Source organism: Xiphophorus hellerii, chromosome 1 (assembly GCF_003331165.1).
Source record: "Xiphophorus hellerii strain 12219 chromosome 1, Xiphophorus_hellerii-4.1, whole genome shotgun sequence".
Taxonomy (NCBI): Eukaryota; Metazoa; Chordata; class Actinopteri; order Cyprinodontiformes; family Poeciliidae; genus Xiphophorus; species Xiphophorus hellerii.
In genome coordinates this window covers 12100114-12115142 of record NC_045672.1, presented here as the reverse complement: position 1 = coordinate 12115142, position 15029 = coordinate 12100114, and the positions used below count along the sequence as shown (strand labels likewise).

The 15029-nt window shown below is 40.1% G+C and overlaps 1 protein-coding gene across 1 annotated transcript; it reads left to right on the top strand.

The window, feature by feature from the left end:
• Nucleotides 1–1578: 1578 nt before the first annotated feature.
• znf362b (zinc finger protein 362b) lies at nucleotides 1579–14977 on the top strand. Its single transcript, XM_032571925.1, is given in 10 exon segments — nucleotides 1579–2086; nucleotides 7752–7815; nucleotides 8078–8339; nucleotides 8759–8832; nucleotides 8834–8864; nucleotides 8939–9254; nucleotides 9373–9597; nucleotides 10730–10808; nucleotides 11418–11576; nucleotides 12775–14977. Coding segments are annotated over 9 exon segments (1326 nt in total). The 5' UTR covers nucleotides 1579–2086; nucleotide 7752; the 3' UTR covers nucleotides 12892–14977.
• The last annotated feature ends 52 nt before the right edge of the window (nucleotides 14978–15029 follow it).

Genomic DNA, 15029 nt, shown 5'->3' with positions numbered 1-15029 from the left:
AAGTGGTTAGTCTAGCAGATGTTGGTTGAAGTGCAAAGGGAGGAATGACACACTGTAGAACTTTAGCAGCTTTGATGTAAATCTGTTAGCTGGACTCAAGCCAAGAAGAAGAAAAGTACTTTAAAGAGGGCTCACTGTAAGAATCAAAAGAAGCTCGTTTAAAACTAAGATGCAAATGCAAACAGAGAGATCTTACCTTAGTTTCAGAACACTTTAATACAAATTATGTGAAAGTATTGTAAAGTATTGTAAAGTATTCATTCTTGGCAAACTTTTCCACATTTTGTCAAATTAAAACCAGAACCTTCAGTTAATTTTGGGGATGATTTTACATTATAGACCTATTACAAAATAATGCATAATTTAAGGTTGTTGTTTGTTTTTTTTTCAAATGTTTTTTACAAACTAAAACCTAACCTTTTTAATCCAGATCAATTTTCTAGTATTATCTCAGGTTCTCAGTTGTCTGGACTTTGACTGGGCCGTTTTAGTGCATGAAGACACTTTGATTTATGTCATTCTGTTGAAGATGTGTGTATGTTTAATGTTGTCCTGCTCAAATATTACCCTCTGCCCCAGTTTTTCTAATCTTTTGCAGCTTCTAGGAGGATTTCTTGCAGGACTACACTTTATTCATCTCCATCCACCTTCCTATCAACTCTGACTAGAGTCCCTGTCGCTGCAGAAGAAAATGCTGTAAGTGTTAATTTTCTGCCGTGCCTAAGTCATAAAGTTCTCTTTTGGTCTCACCAGAAAACCTTCCTCTCAAAGTTTGCTGTATGTCTCATATGGCTTGTGAAAAACGTTTTGTAATTCCAAAGAAGAAGGGCAGATTTGTGTGTTGAAACAAACTTCTCCTGATGACAAATTGTCCCAACTGAGCTCTGGATCTCTGCAGCTCCTCCAGAGCTACCACAAGCCTTTTTGGCTGCATGCTTTCGTTGAGCGGACTGTTGTGTATTGGTGGAGTTTTGCAGTTTCTCATGCTCGCTTCATTTCCAGATTAGGGATTGAACAACTTCAGATGTTCTCTGAGAAAACCTCACAGAGCAACTTGACTTTTGTAAAATTAAATTACAAATGAACGGGACTCCATTCACTAACTGTTTACTGCTGAAGGCCATTTTGAATGGATTTTAATACATGGGAATCAAAGTAATGGAGTTTGAAAATAGTTTTTAAACCATGTATCCTCCTCAAAATAAATTGTGTCGGCTTATCACAACAAATCAGTTTGCATTTCTAACATGCCAAAATGTGTAAAACTGCATTATATGATTAAAACTGAAATCACGAAGTAATTAGCACAAATCCATTCCCAGGGCTGCGAATGGCCCCTAGTAGGACATCTCTGTTCAAACTGTTTATCTTCCACATCCAGCATGGCCTAGATACTCCTCTAAATTTCAGATGTAATTTCCCCCACCCCCAATGTATTCTCGTTTTATTTTTTTTTATTTTTTTTATTCTTAAAGCACGAATGAAACTTAACATTACTTTGCATTTGCAAATGTAATATTGCACTGTTTTTTTTTAAATTTCTTTTCTATTTTATTTATTTTTTTCTAAATAAAAGAAGCACAGTAAAATCTCTATAGTGATATTTTCTCTGGTTTATGTTGAAGTTCCACCACTGTCTCCTAGGCTGTCCTGCTCTCTAATCTCAAGGCATTGTGCAAATTCACTTGCGAATGTGAAATCCGTATTTTATTGCAGCATAATTTAGCACGCCATACATTTTGTTGTAGTGGAGTGCTCCATGTTGTAGCGTCCGGGGATATTGCAGTGCGTATGTGGTGGATAAATACGCCTTAAAATATCGCAACGTTATTCACCTGGCAAGCACTGCACAGTAAACATGAATAAGGTGAGCTGTGAGGTTAAAAAAAAAAACAACACACACACACAACATCCAAAGCAACATTAGCAGATTTCCTTTCTGTAGCCGCTGTGTGTGAGCCTTGCAGCAGCACCCAGAAGTGAACAAAGCGACCCGGAAGCGGTGGTCCGACTGGAGGCAGACAGAACATCAACCTTTTATATTATAGCTGTTCTCGCAAGACAATATCTGCAGCCAGGACACAAGGTAATTTGTGCATGTCTCATTTCGGTGTGTGTGCGTGTTTTGCCCTGCTAAAGCGTTTGCTCTGTTGGAGGATCGCGTCCCGGACGCGTTACAATTGTGCACAAAATGTGATTTCCCTCCTTTGATTCGCCCAAAAGTTACAGAATGTGGGGGGGAAAAGAAAAGTGAAATTTTCTTAACACGGCTAAGCGTTTTTACGGGATGTGGAGGGCTTGTTCGCTTTTAGTATTCGCACCTTAGCGGCATCAATGTGCTCTTTGAATCGGCGTGATGAGTCCAGCTTGTCCGTTTCCGTGCTGTTTTTTTTTTTTTTTTTTTTTTTTTTTTTTTTTTTTCGCAGGGCATGGTTGTTGTAGGAAGTGTCAGTTTTTTTAAGAGGTGGGGAGGCCGGGCTATTCAAACCTGCAATTCGCCGTAAACAATCATTCACGCCTTTGACGTGATAAACACACCTTTGTGTCCTGCTCCCTTTTTTTTTAAGGGGGGAAAAAAAAAACCGCAGCACCTTATTATGGTACAGGCTCCTAAAAAAAAAAAAATTGGGGTCTGCAGAATATGGCGTCCCGCCTTATAAAAATAAGGCTGCCATTTTTGTTTCTCTTTTGTCTGGAAATGTTTTAAGAAAACTGTCTGAGAATGTCTGGGCAGGAGCGGGAGGGTTCCGGGGGTGAACAGTCCTCCTCCGTCGGCCCGAGTCCGGAGCTGCTCCCCGGGCGGGCAGGACGGCATGTCCGAAAAGTCCAAGAAGGCAAAGTTTAGTTTGGTTCGGCCGAGCTTTTAAAGCGACGGACGCGTAGTTCCCACAAATTCAGACAAAAGGGGCCGAGGACAGCTGCAAGCTACACGGCTACGGCTCTCCGTGTCTTTTTATAGGCGTCCACACATTCTCAGCTGACATTTAGACGCTGGAGCTGAGCAAATATAAATGTGTCGGCGTGGTTTTAAAAAGGCAGTTTTGTCTGCAGGCCCAAACTCACACTCAGACATGCCTGTGTTTGCTAAACAGTTGTACCGCTTTAGTACTGGATTGACAGTGCTTAAATATTACTTTATTTTGTACGCAGAATGTTGAAGCTTAAATCGTACTACTTCTTAAAAAAAAGAAGTAACTTATATTGTTTTCATACCCATCATCTGCGTCTTCCTCCCGGCCATATGACCTCATGGGGATGTTACTGATTTGAGTAGACCTGGGATAAAGACGTGAGATGTTGCTAATTGATGTCTTGATCTATTTACACCACTTTGCAAAAAAATAAAAAAAATATTCACACTCCTTGAACGTTTTCACGTTTCGTCACAACCAAGTATTTAATGTAATTTGTGTGATACAGAACAACACAGAGTATGACTGTGAAGTGAAGGGAAAGTGAAATGGAAAATCAGATGGACAGCACCTGAACATTGGGCTTAAACTCTTGCCCCAGTTGAACTGAGTTAGGGACTTTGACTAGGCCAGTTCAAAACATGGATACATTTTGTTTAAACTATGGGTGTCCAACTACAGTCCTCAATGGCTGGTGTCCCGTATGTTTTAGATGTATCCCTTGTCAATAAAGCCAAATAAGCTCCTCGGCGTGTCATCAGGAGGAGCTAGCTTCTAGCTTCTTTTCTATAGTGATGTACTGTGTTATTTTTCTAACATGCATTGTATTTTGCATGGAAACCAAAATGTTTAAATGCCCTCTTGATACTCTTTGTTTACTTATGTTGTCTAACAGAACCTCCGCGGTAGCGCTGCATTTATACTGTGATTAAATTAATATATATAGCTAAACTTTTTCTCATGAATTACATTAATACTGAAGGCAACGGCTGCTGTTAGATTTTATTCAGGGGCATAAAAGTTAAAAGAATTGATACGCACTCTTAAATTTTCAGATTTGATTTTGCTGAACAATTATGAACACTATCATCTTCCTTCTTCTTAATGATTATATACTACTTTGTGTCAGTCTGTCTTATGGAATCTCAGTTAAATACATCAATGTATGTGGTGCCCTTGAAAGGGTTCAAGTTGCGTATTACATGGCACTGTATTCTCGTCACAAATAATAATGTGCAAGAGATTTGAGTCATGCCTTTTCTTTTCCGTTCCGTTAAATGAACAAGACTTCTCTGTGATTTTTAAAATGGGTCTTATAAGCAATATTTCATCAGGCTTTCTGAAGCTCTACTTGACCGTTTTCAGAAGAATGTTTTCTGTTGCCCTGGATGACTGGTGAGTCATCCAGGGCATGAAGGGGCTCCTGTGAACCAGCATTGACTCTAAACAGGAAACTTAGATGTAAGCCTGTTTCAAGTGTAATCTTTCAAACTGTTTTTTTTTTTTTTTGCAGATTGTGAAAAACACAAAGAAAGTGTTGGTATCAGCAAGGCACAGACTGCCTTGAGATTCTCAATGTATGATATTAAATAAAAATTGCAACAGCATTTACATCAAACCTAGCACCAAAATGAACTGTGTAATTGAATTTCTTTTATTTGGAACAGAAAGCAAGTATTATCCCTGGTGCTTCTAACATTTATTGTTATTTTGATGTAGAAACTAAAGCTAAAATTGAGGAATAAAACACTCTCTAAATTTAATTGGCATTTTCAAGTAAAGGTTTTGACAGTGCGGTGGTTTTATGGCAATCTGTATTTTGTTGGGTGACACTGGGAATCTGACGGGCTAATTTTAACCGGCTAAATAGTTGGACTATCATCTAGCCTGCAGTCAACATGCTGTTTGTAGTTTGCTAACTATGTCCAATTTTGCAATACTTTTAGGCGAATCAAAAGTGTAGTTCCTAGATTTTATTTATATCTGAAGTCAGAACCTAGTTCTGTGAATATTAATCTGAACCATGTAATAGTTGCAGATTCAGAAACCAAAGGGATTTACCAGTTATTGAATTCAGTGACCAGGCTAATTACTTTTAGCAAGTGCAAGCTAAAAGTCTATTCAGACACTAAATTTATGTCTAGTCAGAGCACAAGGTTATACATTTATTTAAGGATGTGATAGATTTAAATACACAAAAACTGCCTGGTATTGTAAATAAACAATTTATTTCAGCACAGCTCTCTATGTTGGCAAGGTGACATGTTGGATTTTTGGGCCATGCTTGGAAAGAAACCTTTCTCTTTTTCAATTTGGGGAATGGCGAGGAAGGAAGCTTCCCGCTTATTTTTTACCTCATGGAGCCTGAAAATTTTTACTTAAACTTGCAGTGGGAAAAGTTTTTTAAATTATATTTATTTAAATAATATGACAATACATAGCAAATACAAAAAGTCCAGCTGCTGTGAGATGGCTTTCCTTATAAAAAGCTAGAGAACCACTGCTCTGGGTTTAGTTCATGCTATGAAAAACACCAGTGATAACAATTTGACTCATAAAATAGTTTTTTTTAGCAACAACTAGGTGATTTCCAAAGAACTGTCTCTTTGCATGATTACCAATTCTCAGGTTCTGTGACTTCTGCATTTTTTCAGGATTTTCTCCCGTATAAAGACATCATTTGTTTCCCATGTCCTCATTTTTAAGCACATGGCTTCTATATGCTGCCATGGCCTTTTGCAAGCACTGGACTGAAAGGGAGAGAAAAGAAAGGCACTAAGAAGTGCAACAAAAATACAAAGTATAAAGAAGTGAGCATAATGAAGGTGGTTTAAAACTTCTGTGTACCTTCTGAAGATATTAGTATTTATCAAAAGGGGAAATATGTGGGGTGATGGTGATCATATTTCACAATCAAACGAATGAATCTTTGTGGAGCCGTTCCTTGACTCAGCTCTGCTGCTACGCATGCACCATGCATGATCTGCTACATGGACTGCAAACTTTGCTGCAAAAGTATGATTAAATGTCAAAGGTGACTGACTAAAGAGACGCATAAACCTTTTTTTTTTAAAAAATCAGACCAACGTCTCTTGCTTCAGGTCAATTAGAATCACCAAACTTATTTCTATTTTCTCAATGCCAAAATAATGAGAGAATATGTCAGAGATTACAAAATCAGACGTTTACCTTTGCAAGATAACTGTCTCTTGAAATAATGAAGGAATGCCCATGTTATTTCATTTCCCTTTCGGATCAATAAAGTTTCTTTGAATTGAATTTGAATTGAATATGATGATGCTTCTGACAGGTTTGAAAGACATACCTGTGGATGCCTTCTTGTTTGATAGGATGGGAAAGTTAAAAAAAATTGGCCAAGATATCAGGAAGAGAATTATGGATTATGTCCAACCATTTTAAGAAGCAGTGTCCGTGTCCCAAAAATTAATATATTTTGGCCATAATGACCATCGTTACATTTGGAGACAGAATGGGGATATCTGTAACATCCTAACTGTGAAGTACTGTATGTGGGCGGCAGAATCAGGTTGTTTTGTTGTTTTAGAAACTGATCTACTTAATTAAATCGGTCATGACCAAAAAAAAAAAAAAAAACACATTATGTAGAAATAATGAAGCAACATCTACAGACATAAGCCAGGAAGTTAAAGCTTGGGTGCAGGTTGGTCTTCCAGATGGACAATAACCCTGAGCATGCAGCCAAAGTGACCTAAGGACTCTGGCTGCATGCTTTGTGATGGCTTTGTGTGGTGCAGCCATCACAAAGCCCTGATCTCAATCCTATGCAGAAGTTGTTTGAAGATCTGAAAAAGACGTGTGTGAGTGAGGCGGTGTGCAAACGTGTTCCATCAGTTCTGTCAGGAGGAATGGGCCAAAACTTCAGCAAGCTATTGTGAGCAGCTTGAGAAAGGAAACACAAAAGGTTTGACCCAAGTCATAGAGTTTAAAGGATAATTATCCCTGACACTGACCAAATGCATGTAAACGTATGAATTTTAAAAGTTACAAAAAATCTAGAAAAAAAAAAGTTTTTGGTAATTTTTCTGGCATTTAGCAAATAGAATTATTCTAATCTTAAACACAACAATAAGTATGGTGTGTTTTAACCTGAAACAGTGAGAAATGAATGTGTATCTTTGTTCTGGTTTAAACTCTTCCTAACCTCTAAATTTAGAGGTTAGGAAGACCATGCTACTCTATCTAAATTTAGATAGAGTAGCATGGTGTCTACTTTTGGTTATGAAAAGCTTCAAATTGGACCAAATTTAGCTAAATTATACAATTATACTAAATTACACTATAGGTTTTCCCATGCTCTGATACAATCAGGAAATAATCCTGTTTGGAAAATAAATTTTTAAAGTTGATCAAATATCAGTGTAGAGTGTCGTGTCTCCTTAGAGATGTTTTCTGCTTTTTATTCAAGTTGCCAAATGGGTTCTATTTAAAAGTGATTTGTTGGTAGTACAGTTGTGCCAGTAATCACATCTGGGTGTAGCATGCAACATTATACTAAGCTTTTTAAAAAGTAGTGATTTATCAAAACAGATGAACTGTGTAAGGGGGTAAATATAGGCCTGTGATTCTCATTACAGTATCCTGTAATAATAAATTGTTTTTCAGTATATTAGAAGCAAGTAAGAACGATGACTGTCATTCAGCAAAGACATGTACGCTTTTGGCTGGTGAGGTAGTTTTTACGTGTTTGGAGTTCAGCTTCAGACCCCTTTGCCCACATGTTGTGTTTGTGATCATTCTGGTGATTCAGCAGCTCGCCAAGTACCACTTCTGATCATGACTACGTGTCTCTTGTTTCAGGATGGCAGAGCCTCGATTTAACAACCCCTATTTTTGGCCACCACCTCCCTCCATGCCAGGCCAGGTAAGTCCATCCACAACACGTCACAACGGCAGCATTTCCAGCCTAATTGCCGCATTTGTGTCCATGTGTGAATGTCATTTCCAGCCTTCACTGAAAAGCAGAACCCGGGTTGTGAAACTCCCACAGGTCACTGAAGTAGCTGTAGTAGAACTGAAGCTCTTTAGTTTACGCTTGTTTGGGGTTTTTTTGGCAGGGGGGCCTACAAATGACATTCACACAGGGTGGCTGTTTTCTGTTGAGCATGACCCGTTAACCCTTTCAGCTGGATAACCTGGTCCTCATTAACAAGATCAAGGAGCAGCTGATGGCGGAGAAGATTAGACCTCTGCACCTGCCGCCTACCTCCACCCCGTCCCAGCAGCCGCTGCTGGTGCCCACCTCGTCGCCGGACGGCGGCGCTCCGCACGGCATGTCGGTCCCAAAATCTCAGTCGCAGCAGGTGCCGGCCCACCACTCGCAGCCGCAGGGCTCTGGGCAGCTAGACATCACTCTGCACGCTCGACCCGCCTCCAGCTCTGGTCCAGGTAGTTTTCACTTTCGTTGTTTGCCTCATCTGAAGTTTAAATAAAAATCTTTAAAAATATATATATATATATGCAGTATATATATATATATATATATAAATTCTGGTGCCTAGCAAACATACTGGTCATTTATTGAGACATATAGTTCTAACATATAGTTCTAAAAATACTTCAGAAAAAGAAAAAAAACTTTAAGAGTGGTTTGCATTTGTTTTCCATTAAATATGTTATGTATAAGTCGTGGGGTGTGAATACTTTCCTAAGGCACTGTATGGTTGTTGCAGTTAGTAGTAGAACTTTTCAATGGATCCAACTTTCTAATTCTGGTTCTTTTTCATTATAGAACAAAACTAGCAGTTTTGCAGGTTGAGAGTAAAAACTGGCCGACTAATGCTGTTGCACTATCTCTCAACTCTAAGATGGAAATCTGGATGACAAGTCATCGGTAAAAGCCAAAGGATTATGGGAGGACTGGCACATGAGACAGCTCACCTGAGCAATCGGGCCGGGTCAACCATCGTTCAGGTACGCCCATCCCGACAACAACGCGCCCGAGACGGAGCAGCTTGATTTCAGCTCTGGTTCTCGCCCTCCCCCAGGCCTGGCTCCCTCATCTCGACCCGACAACCACAGCACCTCGGAGGCCCTGACCCCCACCACTCCGACCTCGAGCAGCCAGAACCGAATGGGCGGGGCTCCTTCTGTGAACATCATCTCCGGACTGGCGAGCGGTCCCGGCATGGACCACATGAAGGGCGGACTGGCCGGACTCCTGGGCCCCCCACCCAAGGCACCTCGGGGGAGAAAGAAGATAAAAGCGGAAAACACATCTGGGCCTCTTCTGGTGGTGCCCTACCCCATCCTGGCGGACCAAGGCTGCGTCACTGTGGCACCTAAAGAGGGCAAAACCTACAGGTTAGGCATTTAGAGTTACTATACATCTCTTATTTACAGGCTTATAAGCATTCTTTTGGTGGTTTACAGTTTTTTCATGCCTCTATTTCCTTCTCTTTTCAATCTTTCTGTCGTCAAGATGCAAAGTCTGCCCGCTCACCTTCTTAACCAAGTCAGAGATGCAGATTCATTCCAAGTCCCACACAGAGGCCAAGCCACACAAGTGTCCCCACTGCTCCAAGACATTCGCCAACGCCTCCTACCTTTCCCAGCACCTGCGCATCCACCTCGGGATCAAACCCTACCACTGCTCCTACTGCGAGAACTCGTTCCGCCAGCTGTCGCACCTGCAGCAGCACACCAGGTTCATATCACTGTGTACACAAGCATCGGGTGGTGATAGGCTGGACGGACCCAGCAGGCCTCATATGTAGAAATGTCTTATTCGAGAGTAGCTAGACAGAAGTAGGAGAAGGGGGAAAGACATGCATGAAAAGGCCAGGGAATCGAACCTGTGACCTCAGCGTCGAGGAGGTTGTGCTGTACCCCTGCTCCACCACAGCACCCCAATGTTTTATCAGATTTAACAATAATAAGGTTTTTGTATAACTTTTGTGAAGCTGATAAGCTTAACGCAGGAAAATCAGTCGCATCAAGCCTCACGACTTTAGACTAGAGACGGATCTCGGAAGAGATCGATGTTTTAGGAATACTTTTTCATAGCATTTGCAGGGTTTCTGTAAATTCAATACTTTCATGTTTAATACATTTCTGATTTAAACTTAAGACATACATGAATAAAATAAAACTTGAACTTATTACCGCATAGACTTACATGTTAGATACTGGACCCAGTTCAGCACTTAGAACCAGGACCAATCCTCTAGAGAGTCTAAAACATCACAGTGGTCATCATCACAGGCCAGGAAATCGCTGAGATCCCTGAAAACGTGTTACTTCCTGAAGTACTTCCAAAACAAGGGTACGTGTGGATCAGAGATTGCGTGAGGGGACCAGCACATTCTCCCGTCCATTTTGCCTTCGTAGATCACAATCTGCGTTTAAAGTGACACATGCCAGTTTCAGGTCCTGTTTTTTGCGCACGCCATATTTAGAAAGTAGAACCCAGAACGGTCCACAGTAATAACCTCAGGAATACCGGTGAGTGGATTTTGATTTGGTGTTTCGCAAAAACAAAATGCGGCTCAATCTGTTTTTAGATCACATTTATGTTTGTAACCCTTACACAAAATGAGAAATTTGGGTTCTACAGAGGAAACTCTGTTGCAAATTCACTTTGACCTGTTTAGACACATTTTCATTTTCTGTTTAGGGGTTGTTTATTAACATACCCCTTTTGCAGTGACTGATATTTGAAATATGGAAGTAGGGAAGCTACTAAAACAGGCCTGCATGGACTTGGTTTAGGAATCTCTCTGATGGCTTAGCTGCTGCTATTTCCATCTTTACAATGTTTTGTATTCAATTTGTTCCAGAATCCATACTGGCGATCGGCCTTACAAATGTGCTCATCCTGGATGTGAAAAAGCTTTTACTCAGCTGTCTAACCTTCAGGTGAGTCTTTAATTATCCTAACAGGTTCACACCTTGAACAGAGCGGGGTCACTGTAGTATCACACGTTAGAGGTGTTATTATTCTGAAGAAGCTAATTATGCTAAAAGCAGGAGTCGTTAAGAGTGTTTAATTTGACTTGAACATTGTCCAACTCTGGATGACAAGAAAAAAATGTAACAGTGTTAGAAGAAAAACGTTTTAAAACTTTCTTACTTTTTACCTTATTTGGAGAGATGATATAAATTATAATATCAGGAATAATTTGTTTGCCCCGTACAACTTGGGGTTTGGTCCAACTCATTGATCATTTTGGAACCTGACCAGCTCACAATCACCCGACTGCACCGTGAGTTCTGCTGGCATTCATATGTGAAACATTTCTAAATGAAGAACTGATGTACAATCCAGAGTTCCTAAAAATCATTCAGTCAAAAATAAAAAAAATAATGTTTGGACTTTTTATGGCTGATGTGGTTTCTCCCCCCGACGCTCTCCACGGTTGCGACAGCTGGCCGACAAATTGTAACGCATTCATTCCCTCTGCACACTTGGACGTTTGAAGTGGACTGCTTAGCAACCTTTCTCCTTGTCTCTCCTCCACCCTACAGTCTCACCAGAGGCAGCACAATAAAGACAAGCCGTACAAATGTCCCAACTGCTACCGTGCCTACTCAGACTCCGCATCGTTGCAGATCCACTTGTCGGCGCACGCCATCAAAAACGCTAAGGCCTACTGCTGCAGCATGTGCGGCCGGGCATACACCTCAGTGAGTAGAAAAAAGGAGAGAGAAAAAAGAGCCACAGTTCTTTCTTTCCCCAGAATGCGTGTTTACAAAGACTGTTTATAGCTTATTGCTGATAAGATTGTGACATTTGATGATGTTCTGCCTTCCTCTGACAAAGAGAAGTCACGTTTCCTGTTTGTGATAGCTAACAATCCGGAGTGCGCTAACGTTTGCTCAAACGAGCGGGGAGGAAGTGGCATTTTGGAGCTCAGGGATCTTCCAAGTAGTCCTTTTCACTTAGAATGAGAGCTGTATTACACAACGGGAACAATGACTTGGCTACAATGGCTGGTCCAAAGATTTAAATGTCAGCTAAAGTGGGTGGGTTGTTGGCCAAATAGCTGAGGTAAAAAAAAAACAACCACACAGACAGCAGAAAATCTGCTTTGGTGTAGATTCTGTTCAGAGTTTTGGACTCAAATAGCAGTTTTACACTTCCTATGATATCACTGAAGGCTAAATTGTGGTTTCACATTAAGACAGTTATGGAGCAGTGGCTTTGATAAAGGATAAACATGATAAGCTTGCAAAGAAATCTATGTAAACATACACTGGGTGACCAAACGTCACAGCAGACAGATGAAAAACTCTACAGACCTGGAGTTTATTAGAGCTATAGGTTACTAGAAATAGAAATTCTACTTAGATTTTAGTTTTAAAACTGCTGACTTCCAACATATCAAAAAAGTACTTATTCTGAATTCCTTTGACCAAAAAACCTCACCTACAGTGTTAGTTTGTGACATTATGCCTTACATATAGGATAATATCAGGAGAAATTAAAGAAAAACTTTCATTATAAAAAGTCTATATCCATTAATTAATTTTTAGAGGCTTGTTAAGAGGAAATAAATACTGGAAGTACATGGTCAGGTAAGTCTGGTAAGATGTTGCATTTACATTCAAAGAACAACATAAGAGTAAATCCGTAAAGAAGTATTGTCTCAATTTTGACTGTTTGGGGCTGAATTTGAATGTCAAATCTGATTGAATTCGAACAACACCTGTCATGTGAAAACGTCTCCGCACAGCTGGAGTCAGCAGATGAAAGTCTTTGATGACGTCTAACAGAAACGCTCCACCTTTTGGGTTTGCTTCGTGTTGCTCACCTGCAGGTCTCGCGAGGAATGATTCGAATCCAACTCCAAAATAAATGTGTGTGCTTTCCAACCTTTTCTAGGAGACCTACCTTATGAAGCACATGTCCAAACACACAGTCGTGGAGCACCTAGTGAGCCACCAATCGCCGCAGAGGACCGAGTCCCCCAGCATCCCCATCCGGATCTCCCTCATCTGAGCTCGGCGGGCGTCCACCAGCAGGATTTCTCGGTCTGGGTCGGGCCGGACGTCCGGAGGCCCTGCACCCCACGTTCACCTACATAAGGCTTACATTAGCGTTGTGACAGCTGACACAAGCATTCGGTGTTAAGATTCAGTAAACGGACTGCCTCCATCCGTCTCCACCTGGGCTGTCTGGCGGTAAAAAAAAAAAATTAATATATATATATAAACAAATCAAATCAAATAAGAGCACAGCGTTGTTTCGTGAATGTAACAGTACAGCTTGACGTTGATCTGGCGGTCCGAGCGGCAAAGAATGTCTTGGGTCAGATTCAGTAAGCACTTTGGTAAGCATCATGTAAACCGTTGGACGCATCGGCCTGTTAAATATATTTTAGATACTTTTTTTTTTTTTACCCCCTTCAGTTTAGATTATTTTGTCCCCCCCCTTTTCCATAAAATGGGTTTTCAAAACTTGGCCTTTTTAAAGTATTGAGAGAGGATGTATGTGGGGGGGGGGGGGATATTTACTGGGTGTATTTGGAAAACATCCAAAGATGATCTTAAAGCACTTTTTGGCACTGTGGTTTTGGCTCAAACTGTTTTAATCAAGTTGGAGGGAAAATGCCAAAAAAAAAAAAAAAGGGGGGCATTACTTCTGGCAGCTAGGAGTACAGACAAATGACAGTTCTCTGTGCTGCTCTCTTCATTTTTTTTTTTCTGCACAAGTCCACGGCCATCCAAACCTGATGACAGGCAATCGGTCGATGACAATTCAAATGATTGTATTAGGAGGTGGAGTTATTGGCAGAAGTGGAGCAACATTAAATGGAATATATTTTTCTTGTTTTAGCGCTCTCAAATTCTGTGACAACCGTATTTGAATTTTTTTCAAATTAAAGGCACCTTTTGGAAATGTCGCATTTGTGTACCCATTTCCCGCATCCCTTTTCCACACCACACACACACACAATCACTGACACACTCTATTTTTATGCTCGTGCAAGTGATCAGTGCCATACTTGACCTTTGAGAACTGAAGAGGAAGCCAATCTTAAACAGTTTATGAAGGCTTGACGATTCCTTTTTTATAAGGTTTTGACACGTTTGTCAGAACTTAAGTAAATATTTTTTTTTAAATCAGCTCAAATTCCAGCTGAAATAGTTTTTTCTTTTTTGTTTTTTTTTGAAGTGGGTAATTTTAAATCCAACCACTGGACCAAAATGTGAAGTTAATGTACAGCTACTCTCACCTAGTCGACCCCCGCCCCTTTTTTTTTTTTTTTTAGTTCTCTTTAAAATAAGCTTTACTCATCTTGAAGAAACTGCAGTAATACGTCCTACTCGGTAGGATTGCGAGTGTGTGCCGAGGTAAATCCTCAGCTTTTTCCTCCTCGCTCTCTCTTTCTCTAGTATTATTTTTACTGTACACAGTATTGTTTGTTGTATTTTTACTGTAACCTCCGAACGGTACTCGTAGGGTTCCCTGTATTCTTCAGGGCGCTTCAGAAGATAACGGTGCTGCGGCTCGTCGTTAGCTCGGAGAAGGAACTGAGAATAATGTAAAATACATATACAGTATATAGTATGTTTTCAAAAAGAATAAGAACCTATTACTCAAGCCACTGGCCTGAAAAACGGACATTTACGCCAACAACAGACCCTGCCTCTTCAACGTACTCTCTCTAACTCTCTCAATCTTTTTATTTTTTTGAGATAATGGAAAAATGTACATGTTCCTGTACTGTAAAACATGTTACTCATATAGTACCTACTTTTTGGTTTCCATCGATATGTTCTGTTTGGAATTTGGAAAAGTTCAATATGAATTTACTGTAATTATTTTAGTCTACCTGTATGTTATTAATATTCATCTTTTATATCAGTTCTATACATGTAAGCCTTAACTGTTTATCATCCCAGATCCATTACTCTGTATTGTGTTCGACAGTATTCAGTCGTGTAAGCATTTTATTCTTGTTTTGTTCTTTTTGTTTTATTCCGCATGGAGTTCTTGAGCTGTAATCTGTATAACTGTTTAACCCATGTTCTCTATGAAAAAAGATATTCAGTAGATTTATTACACTTTTTTTCCTGTCTTGCATTGTGGTTTCATATACGGTTTCTAGACGACTAAATATGCACACCCAAGAC